Source organism: Fusarium flagelliforme, assembly GCF_020744385.1.
Source record: "Fusarium flagelliforme strain FIESC 12 MPI-CAGE-AA-0113 chromosome Unknown B0J16scaffold_2, whole genome shotgun sequence".
Lineage (NCBI taxonomy): Eukaryota > Fungi > Ascomycota > Sordariomycetes > Hypocreales > Nectriaceae > Fusarium > Fusarium flagelliforme.
The window spans coordinates 6,321,300-6,346,299 of NW_025763504.1; the positions used below are offsets into that span (position 1 = coordinate 6,321,300).

The window sequence follows — 25,000 nt, forward strand, 5'->3', positions numbered from 1 at the left end:
CTCGAAACAGTTACCCCCCTGTATTTACCCCCTGTAGCGCTAACTTGTACCGCTGAGCGTTGCTGACAGGGGTCTTTGTGTTTGATCTGCCGTCTCACAATGCACACCTCAAGCAGCACCCGGTTTCGCCTCAACTGGGCCTCTCGATATAGTTACTCAGCTGGGTAGTTGGTTGCGAATCGCTCCATATCTTTCGTGACATCTGCTGTCTTGAACTAAACTTTTTTTCTCTTCTCTTTCTCCTGCACGTTGATCTGGAATCACGCAGCGACTTTCATTTTTGAGTGTAAATCGTTTTTTATTCTTCTTCTTACAGTCTTTTTTGCATTCGATAAACAGTTTAATCTTGTAATTCACGACAACGAAGCTCTGGTAGCGGTTTATTTTCGACTTTCCCGGTCTCGGTTTCTTTCTTTGCTATAATGGACGATTTGGCTCTCGAACTACAAGTCTCTCGCATTATCAACGCAGTCGAATCTACCACTATTTTCACAACAATCTTTCCGAACCCAACTGCGAAAGCGGATTATACTACAACTCAAGATGCACCTGTCGTTACAGTAACACAGGAGGCGAACCAAAATGATACGGGAGGATTACCTGGTGGCAAGATCTTTGGGGCTCTTGAGATCATCATTGCTCTAGGAGCGTTGGGTATGTCAATCTCACAAATCCAGAAATTCAAAACTAACGATACAACAGTCGGAGTTCTACTACTCGTCATGGGAATCATTCTCTGCGATCGACGAAGAAAATCCAAGAAGCGAAAGCGAGCATCCGCCCGAGTTCACAAGAGAATGACAGAAAAGGCCAACCCACCTGCTCAGAACAGTGAAGCAAGTGTACCGCCAACAGAAGCAAGGTTATCAGCATCGATATGGCCTCGGATGGCGGAGAAGAATCAAGCAGTTCAGGATTATTGGCAGGACGATGCCTCACGGCAGCCGCAACAAGGTTGGCAGCCAGGCGCCGGACAATCGCAAGACCATGGGCAATATAGATATCAATAATCTCCAATGAAAGAACGTCTTACGGCCGGCTATACAAAATCTAAAAAAAAAAAAAAAAGTCTCAAAAAGAGACAGACCAAAACTATTCCGCCACAGTGACTTCACCTTTGCCTTCTTTCAAAATCCTGACACGATCTCGAATAGCAAACCTCCACTCCCGAGCAATCTTGTAGATCAGAACCGAAAACAAAAGCAGAATAACGGCACAAAGAAAAAGAATTATGACAACACTGAACCATAAACCAGCGTCTTGTATGCCCAGGCTGTTTCGACCAGGATGTTCTTGTTGAACTGCAATGGCAACTTGCAATCCGCTGAGAATAGTCGACACCATTGCGACCATGAATAAGATCGGACCGTAAAAGTGCGCGAAATACGCCCCATACTGGTACTCGACACGTTGGAACTTTGATTTTCCGAGGATTAAAGGTGCATAGAGGTTGAGTCTCGTTAACCGAATCTCGCCATAGGCGTATCGTAGAGAGACGCTTTTGTCGCTTATCTCGGGAAAGTCAGATGAGAAATCGCAAAACTTTTCCCAAGTAACTCCAGCAGGGATCAAACAACGGCTGATATCTTGTGCGAGGTTGAAGTCGTATTCGGATTGTATGAGATAGAAGTACGTCCTCAGGAAGCCCAAAGCAGCCTTGCGGATACGCTCTCGTCGAGGACCTCCATCTGCGCCCAAGTAATGCTTCCAAAATGCATGTGACGTAAGATACTTTGGCAACGGTTTGATGAAGATTCGATCCTGGATCCAGACGAGATGCAATTTCGGATCTTGAGTCACAACAATATTTCGTCCTTTGACAGCTTGGCGGTGCAGGGGCGAGATATTAGCATGGTCCTGCGTAGACATCCACCAAAGCCTTTTGGCTACTACATCGAGATCATTAGAGCAGTATTCCTTTTCTAGGAAGTTGTGAAGCTTTGGTTGGTCTTGGAGAGATATTCGTGGGTAGCCGGGAAGACGTTGTGGTGTGGCTGTTTGAGAGGCCGCTGATTCGGTTAATTTGAAGAGCTGAAACGCCTCAGCAAATGGGGGTTCGGTTAAGTCTTCTCTGGTGAGTGTCGTCATTTTTTGTCAATTGAAAAGGGAAGGAGACAAGGATTGAGAAGACCGGGTTCCTGCTGAAAATGTTTCTAAAAAGGTGTGCTGCTTTGCAGGCTGGTTAAATGTATTGTCAGCGTTGAAGTTCTGCAGCGGGAGGCAGCCAGGGCGGTAAGGTATGCCGTTAGCCAACGGGGAAGGTTGAAAATGAGGTGGCTTGTCAGCATGACCACACCACAGCCCCGTCACCAATGAGGGAAGTGGCTTTCAACCTTCCTTTCACATTCTTACGAAAACATTCAGCCCCTTCCATCTCTGATCCTGGGTTGTCCAACGTGAACCTTTCCGCTCGTTAGGGTCAGAAGAATTGGCTGCTGGGAGTATAAGAGACGAAATAATTTGCTCACCTTATGCAAGCTTAGACTGGAACCCAGGCTACTTTATTTTGGCGCCCTAACCCTTGGGGATAATTCTTCTGTCACTCCCCCACTACCATCTGTTATCTTGTGAACGTCCAACGGCTCCCGCCTGAACCTTCCCGTTTTTCTCGGAACCTGTTGGTACAATGGATATCGTCTGGAAAGAACCTATACTCTTTCTACCTGGCATCGGCATTTTCATCCTTGCCCTTCTGTACATATTTATCTGGAATGCACAAGCTAGCAGCAAACCAATACCGCGGGTGCGGCCTTTAACCCTTCGAGTCGAGGATATTCCCGTCGACAGCTCCCGCGAGGAATTCGAGGCAGACATCAAAACCATCGTGGAAAGTGACCCGCAGAAACGCGTTGTGAGGGTGACTCAGCACCATTTGACGCGCAGGAATCTTAAGAAGGCTTGCGCGACAGTTACCTTCTATACATCGCTACCAGCAGATCAGCTCATTAGACAATTATTGTCGTACCCAAAATTCGCGCAAACTGGATGCCGATTTGACACCAAGTTCCTTGGCATCACACCCCTGTACGAACCACCTGAAGGTGGCCAGGTTGAGTAAGTACAATTTCTCTTGATGTCTCTGTGGTTCATGTTGTTGGAAGGAAGATAACAAAAAGCCGGATGAAAGCAAGACAGCGCATTTATGCTCAGCCGAAACCTAATATTAGGACAAGGTAAGGGAAGGCAAGGCAAAAAGAAAAAAGGTCTCGTGTGAGCCTGGACTATAGTGCTCGAAAGATTCACGATGGAAATCCTATCTTCAGGTACAATTTCTGACTCAAAATTACACGATACTAAAAGCTGCTCCCAGTGTTATAGCCGTCCCAGGACTAGGAAGCCACCCGATAGGCTCTTGGAAGTCACCCACTGGCAACGACATGTGGCTACGAGACTACCTTCCGGAAGACATACCAGGAGTACGTGTGTTGGTCTATGGTTATGACACGTCCGTGCTGGGAGATTCTAGAGACTCTATAGAAGATCTCGGCATTCGCTTCTTGGAGTCTCTGAAGGCATTCCGCCAAAATGCAGTACGTATGCCGCTTCAATTTGATTATCTCGGCTTATCATGATTAGGCAGATCATCGGCCGATCGTGTTTGTTGGCCATAGCTTGGGAGGGCTCCTAATCAAAGAGGTAAGAGTTGAAAGCTGTCTCTTTTTGACCTCAGATGTACTTACTCAACAGGCCTTATACCGTGCACGCAAAAGGGGAGAAGAACGACAGAATAAGTTTCTGTTTACTTCCTGCTATGGCTTCATTTTCTTTGGCGTTCCGAATCTTGGACTTCGCAACGAACAGCTACGCAGTATCGTCCGAGGCCGCCCCAACAAACGACTCATAGAGGATCTTGTGGTTGACAATGAAGGGGAGCCATCCAATTATCTTAAGTCACTCTCCGATCGGTTTGCACATGCCTGTAAGAACCAATACAAAGTTGTCTCTTTCTTTGAACGCAAGGAAAGTGCGACGGTTGAAGTGAGTTTTACTAGTCTCCAAACAACTATGTTGAGCCATTGCTGAATAAGACCAGATCAAGCCAGATGGCACACTCACCAAGACTGGGCCTAAAGTGTATATGGTCACGGAACAGTCAGCCACGAGCACCGGATTGATAGCAGCTGCTGATGAAGACAACATACCGTTGAACCTTGATCATTCGGGACTCGTTAAGTACGAAAATCGAAGCCAAGATGAATATTCCATTGTCAAAACCAGACTCATGACGCTTGTTGATGAGGCAATACCCAGTATCTCCAAGCGCTTCGAAGATAATTGTAGGTAATTGATGAACTCATCCCTTCGGCCACTGCCCGATTGACACGATAGAACATGAAGCAGATGAAAGCTCTCCTCAGGAAATGCTGTCCAGTAAGTCTGGCTTATCTTAACATGAACCTTTTGACTGACTTGTGTCTTGATCTCAGAAATCCATTATCACATAGAACGTGTGATCAAGTGCCGCGTGTTCGTTGAGAGTGACTTTGAGCAAGGAAGTCTTGAAGACATTACCTGGTTTACCCATACCACGGCGTTCTCAAGTTGGAAAAGGTTAGAAAAAGGGATTCTTTGGAACAACATGGACAGGATTGATACTCCAAGTCCATTGCTTCCTGTCGCAACGCTTCTTACGAAGGAACATTGGCCTGGTCTCCGTATTCTGTATCACAAGTGCCGCCCAGCCACTGCCAACTCTACATATGCACATCCGAATGCCATCCTGACGGATATAATCGGGCAGCTCATCCTCTTTGAATTCAGCCAAGGGCAAGAAAATGCTTCGGTAGCGAACAACATTGCTTCTTACGGTCTGGATCTTGTCAAAGTTTGGACGGTTCTAACATCACCAACAACCCCCGTGGATGTTGGTTTCAAAGAGCTGAAAAAGCTGGTCTGTACCTCGAGCGATCTGAATCGTGGGTATTTCATCATCATTGACAGATTGGATATCGTTCACGAGCAAAGTCTATCACTATTTCTCGCTCAATTGGCAGACCTTGGCAAGTTCTTGCCAGTGCTGATACGCGGGACGAAGATCAACGTGATATCGAAAAGGCATCAGGATATGATGGTAATTAGTGAAAGCACAGAGTATGATGGTGAGTATACTTCTAGTTCCACTGAGGGCGGCGTTATGGACTGATCAATGGCAGAATACCTATCATCGCTCCGTTTCGCGGAACTCAATTTGCGCCGAGATAGAGTTTCTCAAGCACAGTCTGGAACCAACAAGTGGATATTTGACCATGAAGAGTTCGATATATGGAAATGTGGCTTGCCCAGTATCCTTTGGATAGAGGGGAAACCTGGCAGTGGTAAATCAGTTCTAGCCAAGTCACTGGTTACGCACATTGCTCGACATCTGGAAGCCAAAAGAGACAACACTACAAGAGCGCCTGCAACAGTCGTCGATTGGTTTTACAGCCGACGTGACGGTCCTATCACTATGGCTCATATATCCATGATGAGATCAGTCATCTTTCAAATTCTCAAAAAGCATCCCTCAGAGTTTGCCAGGGTGTCCAGCATTTATCGCACCAAACCGCCGTACTCTGAAGAGCAAGGCATTATCTGGGATGCGGAAAATCTGGCTTTCATGCTGAAACTATTGTTGCAATGCTCTATTCCGATCATTTGCATCCTCGACGGGCTTGATGAGTCAGAGGATGGCGAACAAAGCGGCAAGAGTCGGGATGCGATACTGACAATGGTCAAATCTCTATCGGCGATAGTGTCAAAGAGATTAACCAAGTTTATTGTTCTTAGCCGACCTACCAACGACATAAAAGAGTCTTTGGTACCCAACGCAAGACATTTGGGTACTGATATCCGGCACATCATCATGCAGCAAGAAAACAAAGCCGACATTGAAACGATTGTTGACAGTGGAATGCAATTGATAAACCGAGCCTTGTGTAGGGACTCGCCAACGCCATCACAGGGTATGCTTACGGATGTTTTCCTTCAACTTCAGGCCCGGGAGAAGGCGACATTAGACAACATCCGCAACTATCTCTTGGATAATGCCAATGGAGTTGTGCTGTGGGTCACATTGGCCCTGACTACGTTGGAAAGTCGATGTCGATACAAAAGAATGACTGCCAGAGAATTGGAAGAATTGATGAGAGCGCTCCCAAAAGATCTGATAGAGCTGTACACATATCTTGCGGATCAAATTCCGCGAGATTGTATCAACAAAACTCGAGATGTCCTCATGTGGGTCAGCGGGGCCAGCATCGTCAGGACGCTCACACTTGAAGAACTCTGGGAAGGGCTGACAGTGCCACGGCATGATGACCCCATCACTACCGACGATGAGGACTTCAGAGTCACAAATGGTGACTTGAGAGGGGGAAACTGGGAATACTTCTGCTACACGTTGTTCGAACTGTGCAGCTTCTTCGTTGAGGTCATCGACCCGAAATCTAGAGAGTTAGGCCCTGCTTCCAAACTACATCGAAATTCCCAGCAAGTCAACGGCCAGCACGTTGTTCAATTGGTTCACCAGACGGTGAAAGATTTTCTTGCAAACTCAAGCCTCGCAGGAGTCCTCTCCTTCACCGAGGCAGAAGCCATCTCGTTTGTCAAAGCATCCGGTGGACTATACAGCTCAATAATGTGCAAGCGTTTCTGCGGACAATTCGAATCAAAACGCTCTCTCGAAGACTCCGATCTCGCCAATCTGGTAACAGAATATTTTGCAGACAAGTGCCTATTCGGCTTCTTCTTAAGGAAGGGCCTTTACTCAACTCTCCGAGATCCAGCCGTTACAAACCTTCAGTCTTTAGTTTTCGGCCAACTAGCTACGCATGGAGTTTATACCCTCACATATTACATTTTCGAGACTGCATGCCGCGCAGGCTCCGTCAGAAACATTCGGAACCTTCTTGAAATAGCATGTCTGGATGATACGTGGTGGCCTCAAAGCCAAACTAATGTCCTAGATGGTGCCATAATGGCAGCGGCATCGGATCTTGAACCATCATATGTTCGTCGCCTCATGGGAAGTTGGCACGAGAGCATCTCACCAACAGTCCGAGTCGCTCTGTCTTCTATCACGATGACGACGAAAGTGGATATCGACCAGATTCCAGAGTCATCCGAGGAAATGGAAGACAATGCAGAACTGTTCCTAGCTTTAGGGTCAGAGAAGAATCTCTGCAAGCTCAAGGATCACATTGGATCACCAAGACTAAGGTTGTTAAAGAACTTGAGGCGGAAAGAGGAGCTGCAAGGGTTAGGCTTCGTACGCGAGATGAAGGAGACAAAAATGGATATCGACACAAAAATGGATATCGACCAGATACTAGAGTCACCTGGGGAAATGGAAGACAACGCAGAACTGTTCATTAGATCACCGAGACGAAGACTGAAGAGAAACTTAAGGCGAAAAGGGGAGCTACAAGCGGGGTTCGTACGACACATGATGGAGGAGGTACGTCGCCAGAATACAAGCAATCCGCAGGTGCAAAGTGGTGTGCGATCTTGTATAGAAGTTATTGCTGGATACTACAGTGGAAGAGGGCGATTCGATGAAGGTTTTCACAGGAGCAAGTACTTGCCTGCACAATAAGAAGCTTGGAGTGTTGGAAGAATTTTCCTCTCAGGCTTAGACCACAGAAATGAAGTGGGCTAATTGCTGGCTGAAGTCCGCATAAGGTGATCATAATATTTCATCTCTTATGTTTTAAGTGGCTTTCTCTCTGACACCCTGACGCTCGCTTACGAACATTGACTTTCGTGATACCAATCCAAATTTGAAGCGGCTCATTTTAAACCAGATCATACAGCCATCTAGATCCAGACCAACGTTTCCTTGTTTACAATACCAGTGCTTCATTCAATACTCCCCTCGCTACCGCGCATACTACTGCAGTAGAATCCTATCGAGCGCCATACCCTTGAACAACTGCGCCAGTCCCTTCAACAGCCAATATCTTGTCAAAGTTGCCATAGGTAAGTCGTCTAAACTGCGTTGGCCATAGACTGCGGCGCAGCGAGTGAGGAGACAAATCTATATGTCATACTGCTCCCTAGTGGCACCCTCTTGCACTACATTGGTGGAACGACTTGATTCTACGTTTCAGTGAATGCGACGGGTGACCTTGACTTCCAAAGCTGATTGGTATACCTGAGTTCAGTGCAGAATGCATAGTCGAGGTAGGATCGAGCTTAAATACGGATGGTAAGACGGCTTTATGCCGGGATCTACACATCGGCGATGTTCGGTATTTCTAGCAAGCTTCCCCAGATTCTGGAGTATTTGTCACTGGCTGACCAAGCTAGCCAAGAAGTTCATTGTAACCTTTCATAGTTGGCATTGATGGGGGTGATTATGGCTGTCTGCGAATATGATACTGTCAAATTTGATTTCTTTCCGCCGTAAAACGAGCCGGACTGAGGATATCGCCGAGCGGCGAGCGCCATGGCCTCATATATGCACAATATCAATAACCTACCGGCAATCTCACCCGGTCCCGACCCATCCCTGTAGTGTACCTGACAGCCGGTAACATTTCATCCATCGCATGATCTCAACATCAACAGCGCAGGATCTCAGACAGATGTCTCGGAAGTGGGTGTGCACGGGGAGTTCGGACCCCGCCGTTGTGATATACCCGGATCAAAGGACAAAGGCACATGGCTTATTCTTGTGTTTGTTTGTTTGGTCAATGAATGAATTGGCGTTTTCTTGGCTCTTGGCTTGGGGATATAAAGACGTCTGTCTCCCCGCTTTTTAGGATTCGGCTCTTCTTTTTGTATGCAAGATCAAGTCTTGGCTCTTTTCAATAGCCTATTTTGAGAGCACTGTTTCCAACATGAAGCTTTCATTCTTTGAACCGAAAATGCCTGCCCTTGATACCTCTATTACTACCCCTGTTCGTCGACCTTCTGTTGCTTCTGAGTTTGAAGCTGCGAATCAGAAATTTGCTGCGAGTTTCAATCAGTCGCATTTACCTTCTCCACCCCGTCGGTCAGTTAGCGCGATCTCACACACACGGGTAGATCTCCTCGCCAGAATGTATCTAATATTGAATAGCAAGGTCGCTATTGTAGCATGCATGGATAGTAGATTGGATGTCGAGAAAGTGTTAGGTTTAGATCTTGGTGATGCGCATGTCATCAGAAACGGTAATATCAATTCCTTGGTGTTGATTCCAAAGCTGACAGCTTTCAAGCTGGTGGTCGCGCAGTAGAAGCACTCCGATCAATCCTGATTTCTCAGCAGATGCTCGGCACGCGTGAGATAATTATCATGCACCATGTAAGACACCCTCCCCCCTCTGTCCTTCTAGAAAAAAACGTGGTCTCAATTATTGGACCAATATTCCCAGCCAACCGGGCCGGCTGACACCACCCACAGACCGGCTGCGGCATGCAGACCTTCTCCGACACAGACTTTCGCGCTAAAATCCGGGATGAATTGCATGAAGATGTAGATCATATGGCCTTTCTACCCTTTTCTGATTTGCGACAGAGTGTTATTGATGATGTTGCTTTTTTGAGGAAGAGTCCTTTGGTTTTGGATGTGCCGATTACGGGGTATGTTTATGATGTTAAGACAGGACGGATTGAACTTGTTGATGAGCGGGCTGATTCGGAGTGCTCGAGCCCATAACATGTCAATTTTGCTGGTGTTGGCGTTGAGGGATACTTGGTTTGTGGTACGGGAGTTATGAGCGAGCGATTTTGATTTCTTGATGTATATGAGATAGTAAATGCAAATAACGGCCGATATATCTTATCATTTCGACATGTTCCAGTAGAACAGATTCAATAGTGGCCTGCATAGCTGGGAGTCCAGACCTGCAGTCAAGCCGCTTCTTCCAGGACCGGCAGGTCGGATATGTCAGGCCCCGGCAACAATAGCCGTTTACTGCAACCTTGCTCATGTAACACATAGGAAGAGAATCAATAGCTCCTTGACGTATCTAAGTCTATATGTCTCCGTTCTTCCCGAAAAGTATGTCTGTCGAGTCCCGGTATTAGTCGTCGATCAGCCTTATGATCATCAACCGCTAGAAGGATGAAACCTGGGCCCGCCGGGCGTTACCAAGGTGGCACCCTCACTTAGCCTCAATCTTTAACTGTAATGAAAACATGGGGGATTGAAATTTCGATAATGTCTCATAGGCCTCTTATTACTCAGGAAGTGATTACTACTACAACCCACATAACTGTCACTATGATTTTCTTGAGCTCACCATTTGGTGCGCCAATGTCAGTAGTCCTCCAGAATAGGACTAGTCCGATCTATGTTACGTACGATCCGTGTTAGTAACAAAGCGGGCTCACTCACCAAGACCATTTTAATGATGAAATTATGAGTAAAAGTATTAATCTCACTGGTTGGAATACCTTGCAACAACTTATCTGGTCGAATAAATGGGTAAAGGTGAGGGGAGAATGTCTTGGTGTGGTAAGCTCACCGAGATATATCAACCATGCTCCCTTTCGTCCGGAGCCAGACGAACATATCCATTACTTATCGATTATCAAAATGCCTTCAAGGATAGCGGAAGACTCTGGAAACCTGGCTGGCTCAGCCAGTATCATCTCAAAATTCTTAGCACTCGAACAAATCTACAGCGCCAAAGACCTTGACACATACCTTCAAACCCCCCAACAAGAAAACACAGATACATCAACAGATGTGATCGTCCTATGCGCCTCGGCGATCTTGGCGATCCCTGAAGCGGTGTTTGAATGGGCAGTAGAGCAGCAAAACTGTAGGAGAAATACAGTTTTGGTTCTCTGTGGTGGAATCGGGCCTTGTACGTCCTTTGTCTATGATGCTATTCGAGCCAGCAAGAAGTATGCGCCGATCTTTGATGAGATCGATGGGAAGCCAGAGGGCCAGGTGTTGAAGGTTATGGCCGAGCGGTTTTATAGGTTGAAGATCAACGATACGCCTAAGGATGATGATGGTTTTAACACCTTGGTTGTGGATCGTTCAACAAACTGTGGAGCCGACGCTTTGGAAACTCGAAAAGTCTTGGACAACTACGGCATAAAGTCCCCGAGATCTATTACTATAGTCCAGGATCCTGCCATGAGCAGTCGGACCGTATCATCTTTCGACAAGGTTTACGACGATCAAGAGGCGAGAGTTTCGAGTTGGCCGCAGAGGAGATCAGACCAAACAACGAACCGAATTGGCGATGATAATGCTGGACAACTTTGGTCTATGGATCGCTTCTTGGATAGAATCATGGGAGACACCACACATGCACAAGAAAGAGTTGACAAAGGCGCGAAAAATAACTTTAATATTCCGAATGAGGTGGAGGATGCTTGGTCTACTATATTAGGGAAGGATGAGATGAAGGTGCCATGCTAAATCTCATATTCACATCCTCTCCGTATAATATCTTTTCTCCATTACAATCTCGTTTCCTTTTTGAGGTTTTTCAAATACAGCATATTTGTATTTCCACTGAGAACTTTGGTGTTGCCTGGCTTTTTTCACTGCAATTATAAACCTCCCCAGCTTTCTTGCACTGCAATTTTATGCTCTCCCCTAACTACATGTCATGGGGTTGGGGAAGTGCATAACTGTATCATATGTCCAATGACAAGCGAGGTTTCCTCTATTTCACTGCAATTTTTAACCCGCTTCCACCTTCCACCTTGCACTGCAATTTTAGGGCGCTCTGCCAGCAGCTGCTTATCAAGCATTCTGCCCTTTTCAGTATCTTTGCCGTATTGAAACAAAACTATGAGAAACCGATGAATAATTAGACGGAATAAACTCGTCAAGATAAATTTCAGCTGCGTCAATTGATGATACATTGACGTCACATGATACAAGCAACATACAAAAGGGCGTCAAAACTGATTGGATCTCAACGTGGAGTAAGAATATTCTCGAACCATATATCCCGGCCCGGCTCTCGCAACACCACTCTCACTCTCAATCTCACAAACCATCGCAACACTCCGATATCACAAAAATGGCATCACCACTCCGTCGCTTCACCCTCGTCTTCTACGTTCCACCCTCCAACGCGGCTGCATGCAAAGCAGCCATTTTCAAAGCCGGCGCAGGACGTTACCCGGGTCCGGGCGGCTACACGGAATGCGCGTGGCAGACAACCGGTACTGGACAATTCAGACCCGGAGATGCGGCGAATCCCGCTATTGGGAATGTTGGCGAGTTGGAGGAGACGCCCGAGGTTAGGGTTGAGACGTTGATTGTTGGGGAGGATACTACTAGGAAGGCGGTTGCTGCGCTTAAAGAGTAAGTGATTCGATGCGACTGGGTGAGAGTGGGATGGGAGCTAATGATTTGTAGGGCCCATCCGTATGAGGAGGTCCCTTATCAGGTTTATCGAGTTGAGGACTTTTGATTTGATTGCTTGCACAAGGTAGCCTGAACATTTGCCTGACAGAGTTTCGGTGTAGTTCGTTGGACAGAATGACAATAATTCCGTTTCCCCATATAGGACTTCGAGTCAGAGTAAAGATTTCAATTAGGGTATTATCAATAACACACACTATATAACATCGCCATTTTATCATCCATTCTATCATCCATCATAAAGTCAAATTACGCGACAAGCACTTTTGTCTGCGGTAGAAGCGTAGTCCACCTCTCCCCCGGCTTTCGTCCCCAAATCCTCTTCAAAGCCTCGATCCCCTTCAACAAATTTCCAAACCCACTCCTCTTATGATGTCTCCTCAACACATCCTCAAAGAACATCTTATGCTCATCCAATTGAGCGTCTGAAGCAGCCACAAACGTTGTCCAGATAAGCATGTGCGCTACGGGGGAGGTGTGCGGTATTTGAGCTAGTGTTTCGATGAAGCGCTGGACTCGGGCGACGGAGCTGGGATTTGCGGGGATGGGGTCGAGGTCGAAGAAATTGGTTGTTTGGTCGGAGAGGACTTGTTGAAGATAAATATCGCGGGCTTGGTAGACTAGGTCGGCGACTTGGGAGAAGAGAGGGGAGTGTTCGGGGTAGAGTTGGAGGCAGTGGTTGAGGCAGCCGAAGAGTTGGTCTGTTCGGGCTTGGGAGGATAGCATTGGGAGACCCATTTCTTCGCCTAGATGTGGAGCTGCGTAGACTCGGATTCTAAATGTGTAAGTAATCAGAATATCGGGGCGGGGAGACAAGAACATACTTGTGAAGCTCGCGCATGATGAAGCCAGCCAGAATACCTGTTCCAAGACCTTCCTTGCCACCAATAGCATCAAGGGCAGACTCCAACATTCTCAATAGCATGGGAAAGTCCGAACCGCCAGTAACAAGAACAGAAGTCATTAGTAATAGCAAAGTAATTAGAACGGAATGTTGTGTCGTTTGATCGCCGGAGTTGAGTTCCTGTCGTATCCGTAGACCTTGCAGAGTGCGGCCGAGAAGCTGATATGGGTCGGGCACGTAAGAATCGTAAGTTCTAGTGCCAAAGGCATTGTATTGCTGTTTGCTCTGCCTTAGAGTGTTTTGAAGTTTGTTGATGTGGAAGTGAAATGCTGAGACTGTCAAGACGGCGTCCATGACCAGTTCGTCTTGTTGGGCCAGAGGGAGGAGGAGGTGGCGCCAGTCGTTGTGGACGCCATCGATGGCCACCATCTCTGTCGATATACATTGTGAAACTGGTGCTTGTTAGTAGATGTTGTAAGCGTCGTGAGGCATGACTCACACGTGAGAAACAAGTTTCGCTTCCACGCTGGTGTGGTTTCTGGGATGTCTTGTAAAAAGAGTGAACAGAAGGCGGCATGATCGTCTAATGATCCGCTCCGTCGAGTGATTAGGTCTCGGACTTGAAGTTCCGAAGGGGCGGGCTCGGTTCCGAAGTCGCATAGTTGGTCATACTCCTCGGCTTGAAGGTCTGTAGTATCTGGAAGTTGAGTTGCGTTTGATGTCGATATTAATTGCGCGTCATCTGTGGCGACAACCTTCCATTCATTCCTAGATAGACATTAGCAAACATCTCCAACCAGTCCGTGCATCTTCGACTCACTCTTCGTAGACCTTGTCAATAGTCTTACCAGCCCATTTCCCCCTCGCAGCAACACCCTTATTAAATCGATGTCGAATACCCAAACCACTGCAACTCAAACCTCTAGAAGTACACTTGTTACAACTAGGTTCAGTCCTATCACAATGAATGCGTCGCTTGGAACACTCATGGCAACCTGTCTTTTGGTCAATGACTCCGCCTCACTTTCGGTTGGGGGTAGCGAACTGACCCTTTGTTTTTGGTACGTATGCACGTTTCTTTGGCGGCATCGCATAGAGCCGAGATCGACGCTTGGCGGTATCTTATCAAATGTCCGACAGAGTGGACGTTGTAGGGTTAAAAAGAGAAAAAGAATAAATTCTTCTTTCTAGAATGTTGGTTGCAAGCATCATTCTTTCGGATCAGGGAAGTTGATGGCCGATGTTGCGGGGTCATGGATGTTGGAGCTGAGTCTCCGCAAGCGCTAGTCGAACTTGGGGAAATCCACTAGGCTGAAAGGGGACGGTAAAATGAGAGCACCTCCGATAGGAACAAGTTCAGGTGGCACAAAAAGCTCAGCCACAGCAGCTGTCTTCCACTGGCCCTCACTGTAATTTTAACTCCCTCCAAGACTGTTCTGTCAACAACTGGGTACATAGTAGGAATAGTGCTATGTTTTAAGCGACTGGTCATCTTCGCTGCATTCTTCTTTCCCTCCAACTAGAACCCCGTCTGTAAACTACCGGATATAAAGAAGGGCATATCTTATCCCAGCTGAACTATTAGAGTTGTTTATAGCGGATAATCGGTGAACAATTCGTTGAAATATTCCGTGGATTTTCTCATAGAGCTACAGTATTCTGTAACGGGCAACGCACGGACTTAACAAATGCGCAGCTTATCCCGTTTAGTGGGTAGGAACATGCCTGGCTAATTGATTGATATGGACCTAAGCAGCGAACGCTGTTGGGGAGGGGCTAAGAATGCAGTGAAAAGAAGGCGAACAACTGAACATTAGACCACTGTTAAAAAGGTGTACGACTGGGGGTAGGTGATCAAGGATAGGTGCAGAGCTTAGGTTCACTGCCAACTTTAACTCCCCCAAGGCTTTTCCGCCAACAACCTAACGGGCAGTAAGATACGTGCTGTGTTTTCAAAGCGACTGGTCATCTTGGCTCCATTTTTGTCACCTTCCAACCAGCACCCCGTCTGAAACTCCCAGACAGAGACAAGAAAGAATACATTTTACCATAATTAAAATATTAGAGTCATGCATAACGGATGATCAGTCAATATATTGTTGAAATACCCCTGTGAGCTTTCTCATAGTGCTATCACCTTCGGTAACCAGCATCGCTTGGACTGAGCCACTGCGCACTCATCCTGCCGACGCCTCTCTGAAGACTAAACAAGGTTATACAAGTACAATGACAGGGGCGATTTCTCCTTTCACCCCATTAATATACTTTGTAACTAAACATGATCGAACGTTAATTGTTATCCTATGTACTGAAAGACATGTCCATCGTAATAGATGGTTTTACAATGTTTTCTTTCGCCTTTATTAACGATTGTGCCCAGATGGCCAAAGTGTGTTGGGAGAGTACCTTTACAAAAGTACTCTCAGACGAAGTTCTGGCTTTCTCACACAACTTCACTGCTTTTTAGCTCTTCCAATGAAATGTCGTTCTTAATTGAATTGCATTTGCTGCAGTCGCCGCCCCATAATGCTGTGCACTGCAATTTTAACCCCCCTCAAGGCTCCGTTTTTACCTGTACCTAAGATACATCCCTTCGCGCTGGGGAGAGGAGAAAGGACTTGGGCCAGACGCTACTACACCCTCTTTCACTGCAGGTTTAACACCACCAAGACCGTCGAATTACTTGTAAACTCCGTGCTGTTCAGCCCAGACTCTACCCATGATCGGACAAGGACTTTATGCCTCAGCCAGCACACCCCGCCCAAACCATATTTCACTGCAATTTTAACTCCCCTCTGAGACAACGTTAAGAAAGTCTTACGACTGGGGTTAAGTGAGATGAATGGGCGTGAAGTCTTTCCTGTAAGTTTGACCCACTTTTAGTAAGAGACTCGCAGGGTCAATATATTTATTTATTTACCTAATTACCTTGATGACTAAATTAAGTACATGGAACAGGAGTTAGAATGTTGTCCGACACCAGGAAACTGGCCATGTTCATATCCACTTTGAGCTCCAGATATGATACAGACCGCGGGGCCAATAACTCTACCTTGTGGGACTGATCCTTTCCTTTCCGACATGCTTGACGTAGAATGGTCTTTGATAGGTCTCACAACAAGCATTGTGACCATCCGTCTGGATCCACCGGCATGCCATCCTAATCGCCAGAGTGGTATCATGACATCCCCGGTGACCACCGTCTTTGGCCCAATACCAAAGCTTCGACCAGTTTCATTGAATGGCTCCAGCTCAAGTAAGCAGTGATATTCGAGGAGAAAGTCCAGAGTTCGCAAATAGTCGAGTGTTTCTGCACCCGGGGTGTTCGGTGACTTTGACAGCATCACCTGTAGCATTCTCATATATCTGTCAAAAGCCTTGCTGTTCAGCCTCCAGTCTTCAGTGTTTTTGCGAAACAGGACAATAGCTTGGAGTAAGTAGGACACTGTGATGAAATCATGGATTGAATTGGACAAGGGTGGGAAGAGCTCTTGCAAGATGTATACGACTCGTTTCGTCTTGTAGCTCGCACCGTCAGGGAGCGTATCAAAGGTTCTCGCAAAGATGACTCGTCGTCCCCGTGGCCCGCCAGTCGATGCATTCCAGCGAACCTGCAGAGCATTCTGTTGGAAAGTCAGAGTGGCCTTGTCGGATTGCCCTGGGGAAATGGGATAGTTTTCATGCGTGTCCGTGCTCCTCACTTGGGAGCTGTAAGGAAGAACCCGTCGCCGGGAGGTCCCCCAGTCCGGAACCCATGATGGATAGGACGTATTCTCTTTTCGGGACACTTGTCCGAATTCGAACAGATGAAGCAAGACTTGGAGGCCGAGGTCGTTGTTCTTCGAACTAAAAGCAGACACAGCGACTTGCTTATATAACTCAGTCCAATCAAGGCTGTAATCTAGACGAAATCGATTGTCCTCTGACACCAGCCCAAACAGCGCAGCGACACGGTCTTTCGGCTCAAGACAGATAGCTTCATGAAAATTCCACAAGAGCTCCAGTATACTAAGCTTGGCCACAGGCCTCCACAGATTTGACATCATCTTGATAGGGTAAGATGCCAGAGTCGTTTTTTGAATCCGGGTTGCCGCCAAAGAGAGCAAAGACAAAGAGAGCGAGTAGCTCCCGCAATGGAAGATAGCCTCGCGGGCAAGACAGGCCTCCTGGATGACCCAGCGTCGCGAGAACCAGGGCCGGTTGAAGAACTCAGCTAGACGAGCAAATGCGTTCATGCCTGTTCGGTTGAGCTTCGATATCAGAAGAGTGAGGACACGCTTCTCCATCTCCGCCTGATTCATGTCTGGTAGTTTGCTGACTTTGCGAAAGAATTTGAACATCTTCGCCGTCACCTCATCCTCGGGTCCGAGCCAGATGTAGACTTGCTGAGCTTGAGAGAAAATACTTCCCATGGCGGGGATCTGCTCAGCCTTTTCGAGTTCATTTTCCTGGTCGAGACATATGGCATCTATCCACCAGCATCGTGTCTCGTCGGATGCTCGCAGACACCGCAGCAGAGCGTCGACGTTGGGCGTTATTCTCAACGACTTCGAGGATGCGTCATTGCATCTTATCTCCAGAGTGGAGGAGAATTGGTGGTGGCCCCAGGTATAAGAGACAGCATAGTAGTCCAGAGGCTGTGTCGAGAGGCGGCGTTGAATGATGGAGCAACTCAACGGTGCCTCTCTGTCTGTCGCCGGATCTAGGATAATGAGCCGGACTGCATCCTGGGCGCCTAATGGCTCGTAGACGTATTTATTGAGGGATGACATTGCAAATGTTCTTGTCTGCTGTATGACCTTTCGCCAACTCTAGACCGGCCCAATTTTAAGCCAATAAGAAAACGCGTAACGCTAAAGAAGAACTTCGTCACGTAGGAGATCGTACTATTTTTCACAGGGTAAGCATTGCGGGTGGCTTACTGTTATCCTTCTCATGTGGAGGTGTAAATGTGCATGTCAGCTTTGGTGCCTACGGGGCGAGTTACATTTGCATAAGTGGTGAGTGATGATGGGGGCGAAGCCTTCACTGCGATCAATTTCCCTCTGGGATTGTTCTACTTTTGACTGAGCGGCCGGTAGGAACCAGTAATTTGTGTCCGACTTTCAGGCGTAGAAAAGTGACAAAGTGTAGGAAATTGTTGCATTTCCATATGACATGCTCTCAAATTCGCTTCTAACAACTTTGAAGGTAGTGCTTAATTTCTTAGACGTGTCACGGCAGGTAAGTCATGCACTGCAATTTTGGCCCACGCCAACCCCTCGATGGTAGAAAATGTAGTGTGGAGAAAAGTTTGGTCCTGCTCGCAGAGCAGAGTGAGTAATAGACTGCTGCAGCCAGGTCAATTGGCGCTAACTCGACTCTCAATGAAACATCCGTATATACACGGCGACGGCCTTCACTGCAACTTTAACTCACGGCCAGCCACCGTATGTAAACTTGGCAACATACTTGATTCTGGGTGCAAGACCAACATTAGCAACACAAATTGTGAGCTGACGTCGCCCGCATAAGGTGAGCACGAGAATGAACCTATCGGATTTCCAGCTGTAGGAAGGTCTGTTGACTGTGCGCTGGAATTTCAACCCCCCGGTTTTCAGCTTTAGGTACGTTTTCACTGCATTTTTAACAAACTCCCAGGTAATAGCTCGCTAAGCCTTTAAGCCAAACGAGTCAATCAGCATCATCGTGGAGCCGACACTACAAGCCATACCGCTTTTCGACACCTCAACCTGGAGCCAGCCTATCCTACTCTATCAAGAAAAATGAACAGCAATCTCTGCGGTATGGGTCATTCAGCCGCTGATACTTCCAAAGAATACAGTAGTAGGTGGAAAGATAAGCCTCCTTCCATGCAAGTCAATTGGTTGATAAGCGATATGTGCTTAGCTGCGGGGTGGGTTAAAATTGCAGTGTAAAGAGGCTCTGTGGCGAACCATAAAAAGGCAAAAGAAAATCATGGCTGATCGATGCCCCACGAATCTGTCGAGACAAAACGTCTTGGGGCTCTCTGCTATACCTGGCCAGTCTGTCATCAGAACAAGATTGACCTTACATGAGAGTAGCCAGCGAAGATTGAATCAGCGACCACTGGTAGATAATTGGTCGCTCAGATCATCCGACCACCCACTCGCTGACCATTATGAAGAACAGTCGTCCTTTGGCCAACAGTCCACCAAGAAAAAAGGCACGTCGAACGGAAGCCAGCTCACAATGCGAGGCATGTATATGTTTATTCTCTCAATCAAGTCTTCCAAAACTCAACTCCAGAGGACTCCTGCATCTTACTCGTAACGAATGCACAGCTTCAATCAAGAATGGTTGTTACCTTTGTAAAATCATTTTTAGCCTTGCTGTTATGGAATTTGGGAGCAGATGGACAAGTCATGAGCGAATTGTCTTCAAAAACCCCAGTCCTGTCAAAGGGTTCATCCATGTTCTCCGAGGTACTCTGAAGGATGAAGAAGGATGTATAACTCTTTATCCTTTCGTAAAACCAGGTATGAGATTAACAACATTTGTTGCTGGGGTTATGTTGACCTCTACTAGATGATCCTCTCAGCACATTCATATCCCGAAGGCCACTACGCAGAGATGTACAAAGTCCAGCAGTCATGGCTGCAGCTAAGAAACTCCTGCACAACTGTCTCCGACCAGATGACCCAAGCAAAGGCCACGAAGAATGTCGCTACTCCCGCGACTCAGTTCTTCCCACCCGTGTCTTGCGCGTAACCCCCAACACCCCCATAAAACTCCACATCAACACCAGAGACCGGTGCGGCTCATACATAGCACTAAGTTACTGCTGGGGTCCCAAGCCCCAACACGGCGGGTTAACAGAATTGAAGAAAACCAACCAGGATATGCTTGAGAAGGAGATTAAGATGGAAGATTTGGAACAGACTATTCAGGATGCTGTGGTTGTTACGAGACAGTTGGGCTTTGAGTTTCTTTGGGTTGATCGATTTTGTATTTGGCAGGATGATTGGGAGGATATGCATCGGGAGTTTGGGAAGATGGCTACTACTTATAAGAATGCTGTTGTTACGCTTGCTGCTGGTACTGCTGAGGCGGCGTCTCAAGGATTTCTTGACGCTGGGCCGTTGGGACAAAAGCCGTTCCTACCGGAGAACAGGTTCGAGATTCCAACTGAGGACGGTCGCACGGGTTCTGTTTATCTATCAGACAGACCTTACCAACCCAGGCATCCGCTGGATACTAGAGGTTGGACCTTGCAGGAGTTCATGCTTTCTTCGAGAATGCTCATTTTCTCGGATTATCAACTCCTCTGGCAATGCAAACAGGTCGATTTGCAGAGTGTTACCGGCGATGACGCGGGTTTGGATTATCAGCAACATTTGGAGTCTTTGCCTTGGGCTGCGTTTGAAGATGAAGGTGGTCCATCTTTCGGAGCACATGACTCTGACAAGCTGTACCTCTGGAAGACTATCCTCCGGCAGTACACGGAACGGAATCTTTCGAATAACAGTGATCGACTTCCAGCTATCACAGGTATCATAGCGGAGTTGAGAAGTGTATGGAAGGATACTGCTATTTACGGTCATTGGAAAGATTGGTTTGTCCAACTGTTAGTATGGTACAAGGAAGAGGATGCCGTGGTGCAAGAACGCTATCTTAAGAGAGCGCCGAGTTGGTCATGGGCTTCAGTCGATGGACCCATCCGCTTCGAAGATCCAATCGAGAAGGAAGATGCAAAGATGGATATTGTCACGGCGGGAAAAGTCACGATGTCTTGTCGGATTGTGAATGATGATAGTCTTGGATCGTCACGAAAGACCATGTGTGAGTATTTCGACCAAACTCGAAAATCCATGGCGGTGGAAGTCAAGGGAAAGAAGCTTCAGTATCTCTTTCTGGGAACGACTGAAGAGTCCGATGGGTTTGAGAACGCCTTGGCGCTGATTGCGGTTGAAATTACCACGGGTGTGTTTCGGAGAGTTGGTCTGGCTGTATTTGCTGACTCGTGGGCTTGGGAAGGAATGAAGCGTCGCAATATTGAGCTAGAGCCTAAGCATAAATAAGAGGATAGATTGACTGATATATTATTAAATGAGATAGATAAAGTATATGATATGCGCCAAAATAAACTCAATATCCTTTCCTCGCATGGATCTTCTCATGTCTCCGACAATCATTAACCCTAGCAAACGCCTTCCCACAAGTCGAACACGCAAAAGGTCGATCTCCAAAATGACTTCTCTCATGGCTCTTCAAATTAATATTCCTCGTAAAGCTCTTATTGCAGATATTGCAAGTAAATTTCCCAGGAATTTGTCTGCGACTTAGAACTTCAAAATGTGGGCCCCCTTCTGCAAGATTGGGGTGGTAGATGTTGATGTGACGATCACGGTCTTTGTTACTCACGAAGCCCAGAGGGGCCGAGTTGCAAGAGATTGGACATTGGAAGGGTCTTTCGTGGCGTTTCTCATGGGTGTCACGAGGACCCTTCTTTTCGTAGCCGATGTAGAAAAAGCGACATCTCGTGCGACGGCATTTGTACAGGTTGACACCGTAGTAATCTTGAACAAGATCTTCATCGCCTGCTTTCTGGTTTGGCAGAAATCTTTCCAGTTCTGTGCGATTATCCTGTAGAGCAGTTTCAATTTGAGGAATGCCAATGGTATTGCGTGTCGCGTAGTCGCCTCGCTGGTGGGTGTAAATATGGTTCCATAGCAACAAAAGGTCTTCATAAAATTCGAGGTGTTGGAACCTCAGGACATTATCCTTTTCCAACTCGACATGTGTCGATTCCGTGATCTCTGATCGGTGGGTGTTGACAAAGTCTTGTAAAGCTGATGCAAAGTCCGTTGTCACTTTGCAAGGGTTTTGGAAGAGTTCATAACACTCTTTTATGACTGTATCGATATGGTAAAGCCATTGAGAGCAGGCGTAGTCCTGGAAGGCGAACCAGCCACTTTTGGCATGAAGACTCCGATCGGTTGATATGTAGTCATTGCCAAAGCAGGGCAGTGACAGATATCTCAGGCAAGTTGTTGTAAGCTGACACTGAACCAGCTTCTCATGGATGTACTGGTTCTCGATAATATAGCTGCCGTGGATTAGTTGTGGTCCGAGTAGAAAGGACTTGGGGTGCACTTACCGTCTCGCGCTTGAGTGAATGAATCTGATATGCTCACCATCAAGAATATGAACAATGGATCCCAAATAGCGCTCAACATCTTGTCGCAGCATGTTGTTTTCAAAATCCACCTTGAGCGATTCTTGATCAAAAGATAGGATTCCCTGCATCTCATGCCACCTGAGTGGTCGCTTTGCACAGACGAGCCATCCAAACAGGGATTTTGACCTCTCCCACTTGATCTGGCCTCCAGGCAGTGCCAGAAGCCTGGCCTTGACGGCCTCGAGGAGCTTCTCGTACCTGAGATGGTTAGTAGGTTCAAGATGGCGAGTGATGGTGGAACTTACATAGATCCAAGTTTGGCAGGCAGAATGCCATGTCTTAGTGCGGTTAATAGATCGCCCTTGGTGTCTTGTGCCAGAAGAAACTGGATAGCGAGGTGGGCATATAGAAACGAATCTGATATATGTGTTAGTTCCGATGCATATATCTTCCAGTCCTCCAGGTCCGTTACCTTGACTTTGGTGACAGATAAGGTTCTCGACATCCTGTTTGTCAGCTTCAGAAAGACTGAAGCCTCGCCCATGTTCGGTAACAGAGAACAGCGGTAACTTTTTCTGCACAAAGTTCCTGATATCGTCGTGGTTATCCTCCGGTCTCAGCGCAACGCTCAAGCACTCATCATCAGGTATGTACTTCCTTGCATCGGAAGTCTCTCTGCCGATAAACATGACTCTCAGATGTCCCAGCTGAACTTGTGTATCATAAACAGAAACCAATTCCTTGAAGAACCGTGCTGTCTGATGAATCTCCGTACCTTCGCACTCATCCAGTCCGTCGATGACTATGTACTGCCTGGGATTGTATTCAATGAATGTCTTGATGAGCTTTTGTGCTACCGCGGCCTCAAGCAGATTTGGGCCGCCGCTAGTCGTCTTCTCTTGATGGCAGAGGGGGAGGATATAGTCATCTGATTCCACCATCTGGAGTAGAATACCTTTCAAGATATCGAGATGGGTGCGATGTTCGTTATAATCTTCTTGACAATAGAAATAGCAAGTCTTGCTACCATGTGGGATGGAGAATGCTGTTTCTGGATCTTGCAGCTCTTGGACCAATAAGGATGCAAGGACCGATTTTCCTGATGGTACGTTAGTGTCTCTGATTGGCCGTCAGTCAACTCTCAATACTCACCATAACCAACAACGCCATGTAGCCAGATGGCAGAATTTGGAGGCTCATCCTCCCCAATCCAATCCGCGACAGCACTATACTTTCTCAACAGCCAACGCCCACTCTTAGGACAAATTGCCATCTCTCTGAATGTCTTTTGTAGGCGGTCCATTTTCCCTGAGGCTGAGATCCATGTGATGACTTCATATCTTTTCTTGTGTATCCTCTCGCTTTCCTCGTTCTCAAAATTTCGCCATTCTTCCTTCCAGTTGTATGCGTACTGTTCTAAAGCAGGGTCGATTCCACTGTAATCTATTTTGCGTCAGTGAGTTGTTCAATTGAATAGGTTTAGTAACGAACCTTGGGAGGTCCCTTGTGCCTTGATGATGTTGGCAGTGGTGCTGAGAGACTCGGATATCCTTCTGAACATGCGAGCTGAATCTTCCCAGATTGGTTTTTGGAGACGCTGCCATACTATAACAGAGTTAGTTAACGTATGCCTCGTCTCAGTATGACTCACATACACTTTGTACTCATTGAAAAAAGCTTGTAAGCTATAGAATGGAAGCGTTGAATGTCTTGATAGATATTCACCAAGCACCCCGTTGCTTTTGGGTACCTCTTGAAGAGCTCTCTGTAGCGTGTCAGTTTCACCAACTGGGCACCCAACAGCCCGTAAACATCGAGCACTCCATCGAAGGCTCTGTCCGTAGTATTCGTTGTCTAGAATCTAAATATTAGCCGAGGATTCGGAAATAGTTTGGTAGCTATTCTCACCTTGAGCAAGAATCTAACGGTGCCCCACACATTCGACATAACGCTGCTAGCGCCAGGGAATTCGAGAAATATTAGGACTTTCTCGAGTTCGTCCATGCCTTCCAGAAACATTTTTAGCCGATTCATGTTGATCATATTATGTGTCGCATCTCGTAAAGTTTGGATGTCACGGATCTCCTTTCCCATGTCTTCTTTGGTGGTATCTAGGAATGTTTCTTCGTGGTGTTCTTTGAGCGATTGTCTAAATTCCGCGGCCAGGGAATTCAGCCGTTCCATGGTGACATGAGGTAAAACGGCAGGCGCGAAGAGATCCATAATGACTGTGAAAGGTTGTGCAGTCCAAACAAAGGTAGCGAATATTGTCCTGGTGGTAAAAGATGGATACAATTAATTGTCACCGAATACTCGCACAACAGACTCGAAAAACAAAAGAATGTCAGATTGGAAAACGAGCAGGAATTACGGGGGGCGCAGCAGAGGCAGCCCAACTAAAGTCGCAGTGAAATCAGCCAGAAAAGAGCCTCAATCAGCCTAACCTGCCTTTTTCAACCCTCTGTCCAATTGCCAATTAACACGAGCAATTGGGCGAACTATTATGCGCGTATTATCCTGCCTTGTGGACTCGGCTGGTTTCAGCTAGGGGAAGGTGCGACTTGTGATTCGATCTTTTACTGACCGAGGTAGGGGTGCCATGCAGGAGAGTGACACTGCCACAGCCTACTTTTGGTGGGCTTTGCGCCTTCTGGGGTCACCCGACTGTCAGTATTCCCATTTCGTCTTGAAGATAAGCAATTTTTAATCCCGA

The 25,000-nt window shown here is 46.9% G+C and overlaps 10 protein-coding genes across 10 annotated transcripts; 6 read left to right on the forward strand and 4 right to left on the reverse strand.

The window, feature by feature from the left end:
• Positions 1-82: 82 nt before the first annotated feature.
• B0J16DRAFT_85745 (uncharacterized protein) lies at positions 83-1,030 on the forward strand. The gene is made up of 2 exons (XM_046134582.1): positions 83-654; positions 703-1,030. Exons 1-2 carry the CDS (start codon positions 423-425, stop codon positions 1,008-1,010), a joined length of 540 nt encoding a protein of 179 aa, XP_045987712.1. The 5' UTR covers positions 83-422; the 3' UTR covers positions 1,011-1,030.
• On the reverse strand, positions 957-2,197 carry B0J16DRAFT_336030 (uncharacterized protein). Its single transcript, XM_046127156.1, has one exon. It carries the CDS (start codon positions 2,086-2,088, stop codon positions 1,093-1,095), a length of 996 nt encoding a protein of 331 aa, XP_045987713.1. The 5' UTR covers positions 2,089-2,197; the 3' UTR covers positions 957-1,092.
• A 154-nt stretch (positions 2,198-2,351) lies between these two features.
• Positions 2,352-7,673, forward strand: B0J16DRAFT_85748 (uncharacterized protein). Its single transcript, XM_046134583.1, has 8 exons — positions 2,352-3,054; positions 3,311-3,530; positions 3,577-3,636; positions 3,688-3,978; positions 4,034-4,277; positions 4,339-4,371; positions 4,428-5,099; positions 5,154-7,673. Exons 1-8 carry the CDS (start codon positions 2,627-2,629, stop codon positions 7,571-7,573), a joined length of 4,368 nt encoding a protein of 1,455 aa, XP_045987714.1. The 5' UTR covers positions 2,352-2,626; the 3' UTR covers positions 7,574-7,673.
• A 734-nt stretch (positions 7,674-8,407) lies between these two features.
• On the forward strand, positions 8,408-9,815 carry B0J16DRAFT_336038 (carbonic anhydrase). Its single transcript, XM_046127157.1, has 4 exons — positions 8,408-8,974; positions 9,041-9,132; positions 9,180-9,265; positions 9,365-9,815. The coding sequence occupies exons 1-4, from the start codon at positions 8,820-8,822 to the stop codon at positions 9,617-9,619; spliced, it is 588 nt and encodes a 195-aa protein (XP_045987715.1). The 5' UTR covers positions 8,408-8,819; the 3' UTR covers positions 9,620-9,815.
• A 131-nt stretch (positions 9,816-9,946) lies between these two features.
• On the forward strand, positions 9,947-11,728 carry B0J16DRAFT_336043 (uncharacterized protein). Its single transcript, XM_046127158.1, has one exon. The coding sequence runs from the start codon at positions 10,325-10,327 to the stop codon at positions 11,339-11,341; it is 1,017 nt and encodes a 338-aa protein (XP_045987716.1). The 5' UTR covers positions 9,947-10,324; the 3' UTR covers positions 11,342-11,728.
• Positions 11,729-11,954: 226 nt separating this feature from the next.
• On the forward strand, positions 11,955-12,350 carry B0J16DRAFT_381693 (GTP cyclohydrolase 1 type 2/Nif3; the record flags this gene model as incomplete). Its single annotated transcript, XM_046131181.1, has 2 exons — positions 11,955-12,241; positions 12,296-12,350. The coding sequence occupies 2 exons, from the start codon at positions 11,955-11,957 to the stop codon at positions 12,348-12,350; spliced, it is 342 nt and encodes a 113-aa protein (XP_045987717.1).
• A 154-nt stretch (positions 12,351-12,504) lies between these two features.
• Positions 12,505-14,388, reverse strand: B0J16DRAFT_336048 (uncharacterized protein). The gene is made up of 5 exons (XM_046127159.1): positions 14,195-14,388; positions 13,966-14,140; positions 13,645-13,913; positions 13,126-13,597; positions 12,505-13,076 (listed from the first exon to the last, which is right to left on the reverse strand). Exons 1-5 carry the CDS (start codon positions 14,232-14,234, stop codon positions 12,551-12,553), a joined length of 1,482 nt encoding a protein of 493 aa, XP_045987718.1. The 5' UTR covers positions 14,235-14,388; the 3' UTR covers positions 12,505-12,550.
• Positions 14,389-16,045: 1,657 nt separating this feature from the next.
• On the reverse strand, positions 16,046-17,878 carry B0J16DRAFT_336049 (uncharacterized protein; the record flags this gene model as incomplete). The annotated part of the gene is made up of 1 exon (XM_046127160.1): positions 16,046-17,878. A coding segment is annotated over exon 1 (1,471 nt), but the record flags the coding sequence as incomplete, so codon positions are not given.
• Positions 17,879-19,096: 1,218 nt separating this feature from the next.
• B0J16DRAFT_361582 (heterokaryon incompatibility protein-domain-containing protein) lies at positions 19,097-21,222 on the forward strand. Its single transcript, XM_046129756.1, has 2 exons — positions 19,097-19,645; positions 19,695-21,222. The coding sequence occupies exons 1-2, from the start codon at positions 19,288-19,290 to the stop codon at positions 21,185-21,187; spliced, it is 1,851 nt and encodes a 616-aa protein (XP_045987720.1). The 5' UTR covers positions 19,097-19,287; the 3' UTR covers positions 21,188-21,222.
• A 1-nt stretch (position 21,223) lies between these two features.
• On the reverse strand, positions 21,224-24,627 carry B0J16DRAFT_336052 (uncharacterized protein). The gene is made up of 8 exons (XM_046127161.1): positions 24,196-24,627; positions 23,943-24,141; positions 23,779-23,892; positions 23,440-23,730; positions 22,760-23,386; positions 22,593-22,704; positions 22,267-22,545; positions 21,224-22,215 (listed from the first exon to the last, which is right to left on the reverse strand). Exons 1-8 carry the CDS (start codon positions 24,508-24,510, stop codon positions 21,255-21,257), a joined length of 2,898 nt encoding a protein of 965 aa, XP_045987721.1. The 5' UTR covers positions 24,511-24,627; the 3' UTR covers positions 21,224-21,254.
• Between the last annotated feature and the right edge of the window lie 373 nt (positions 24,628-25,000).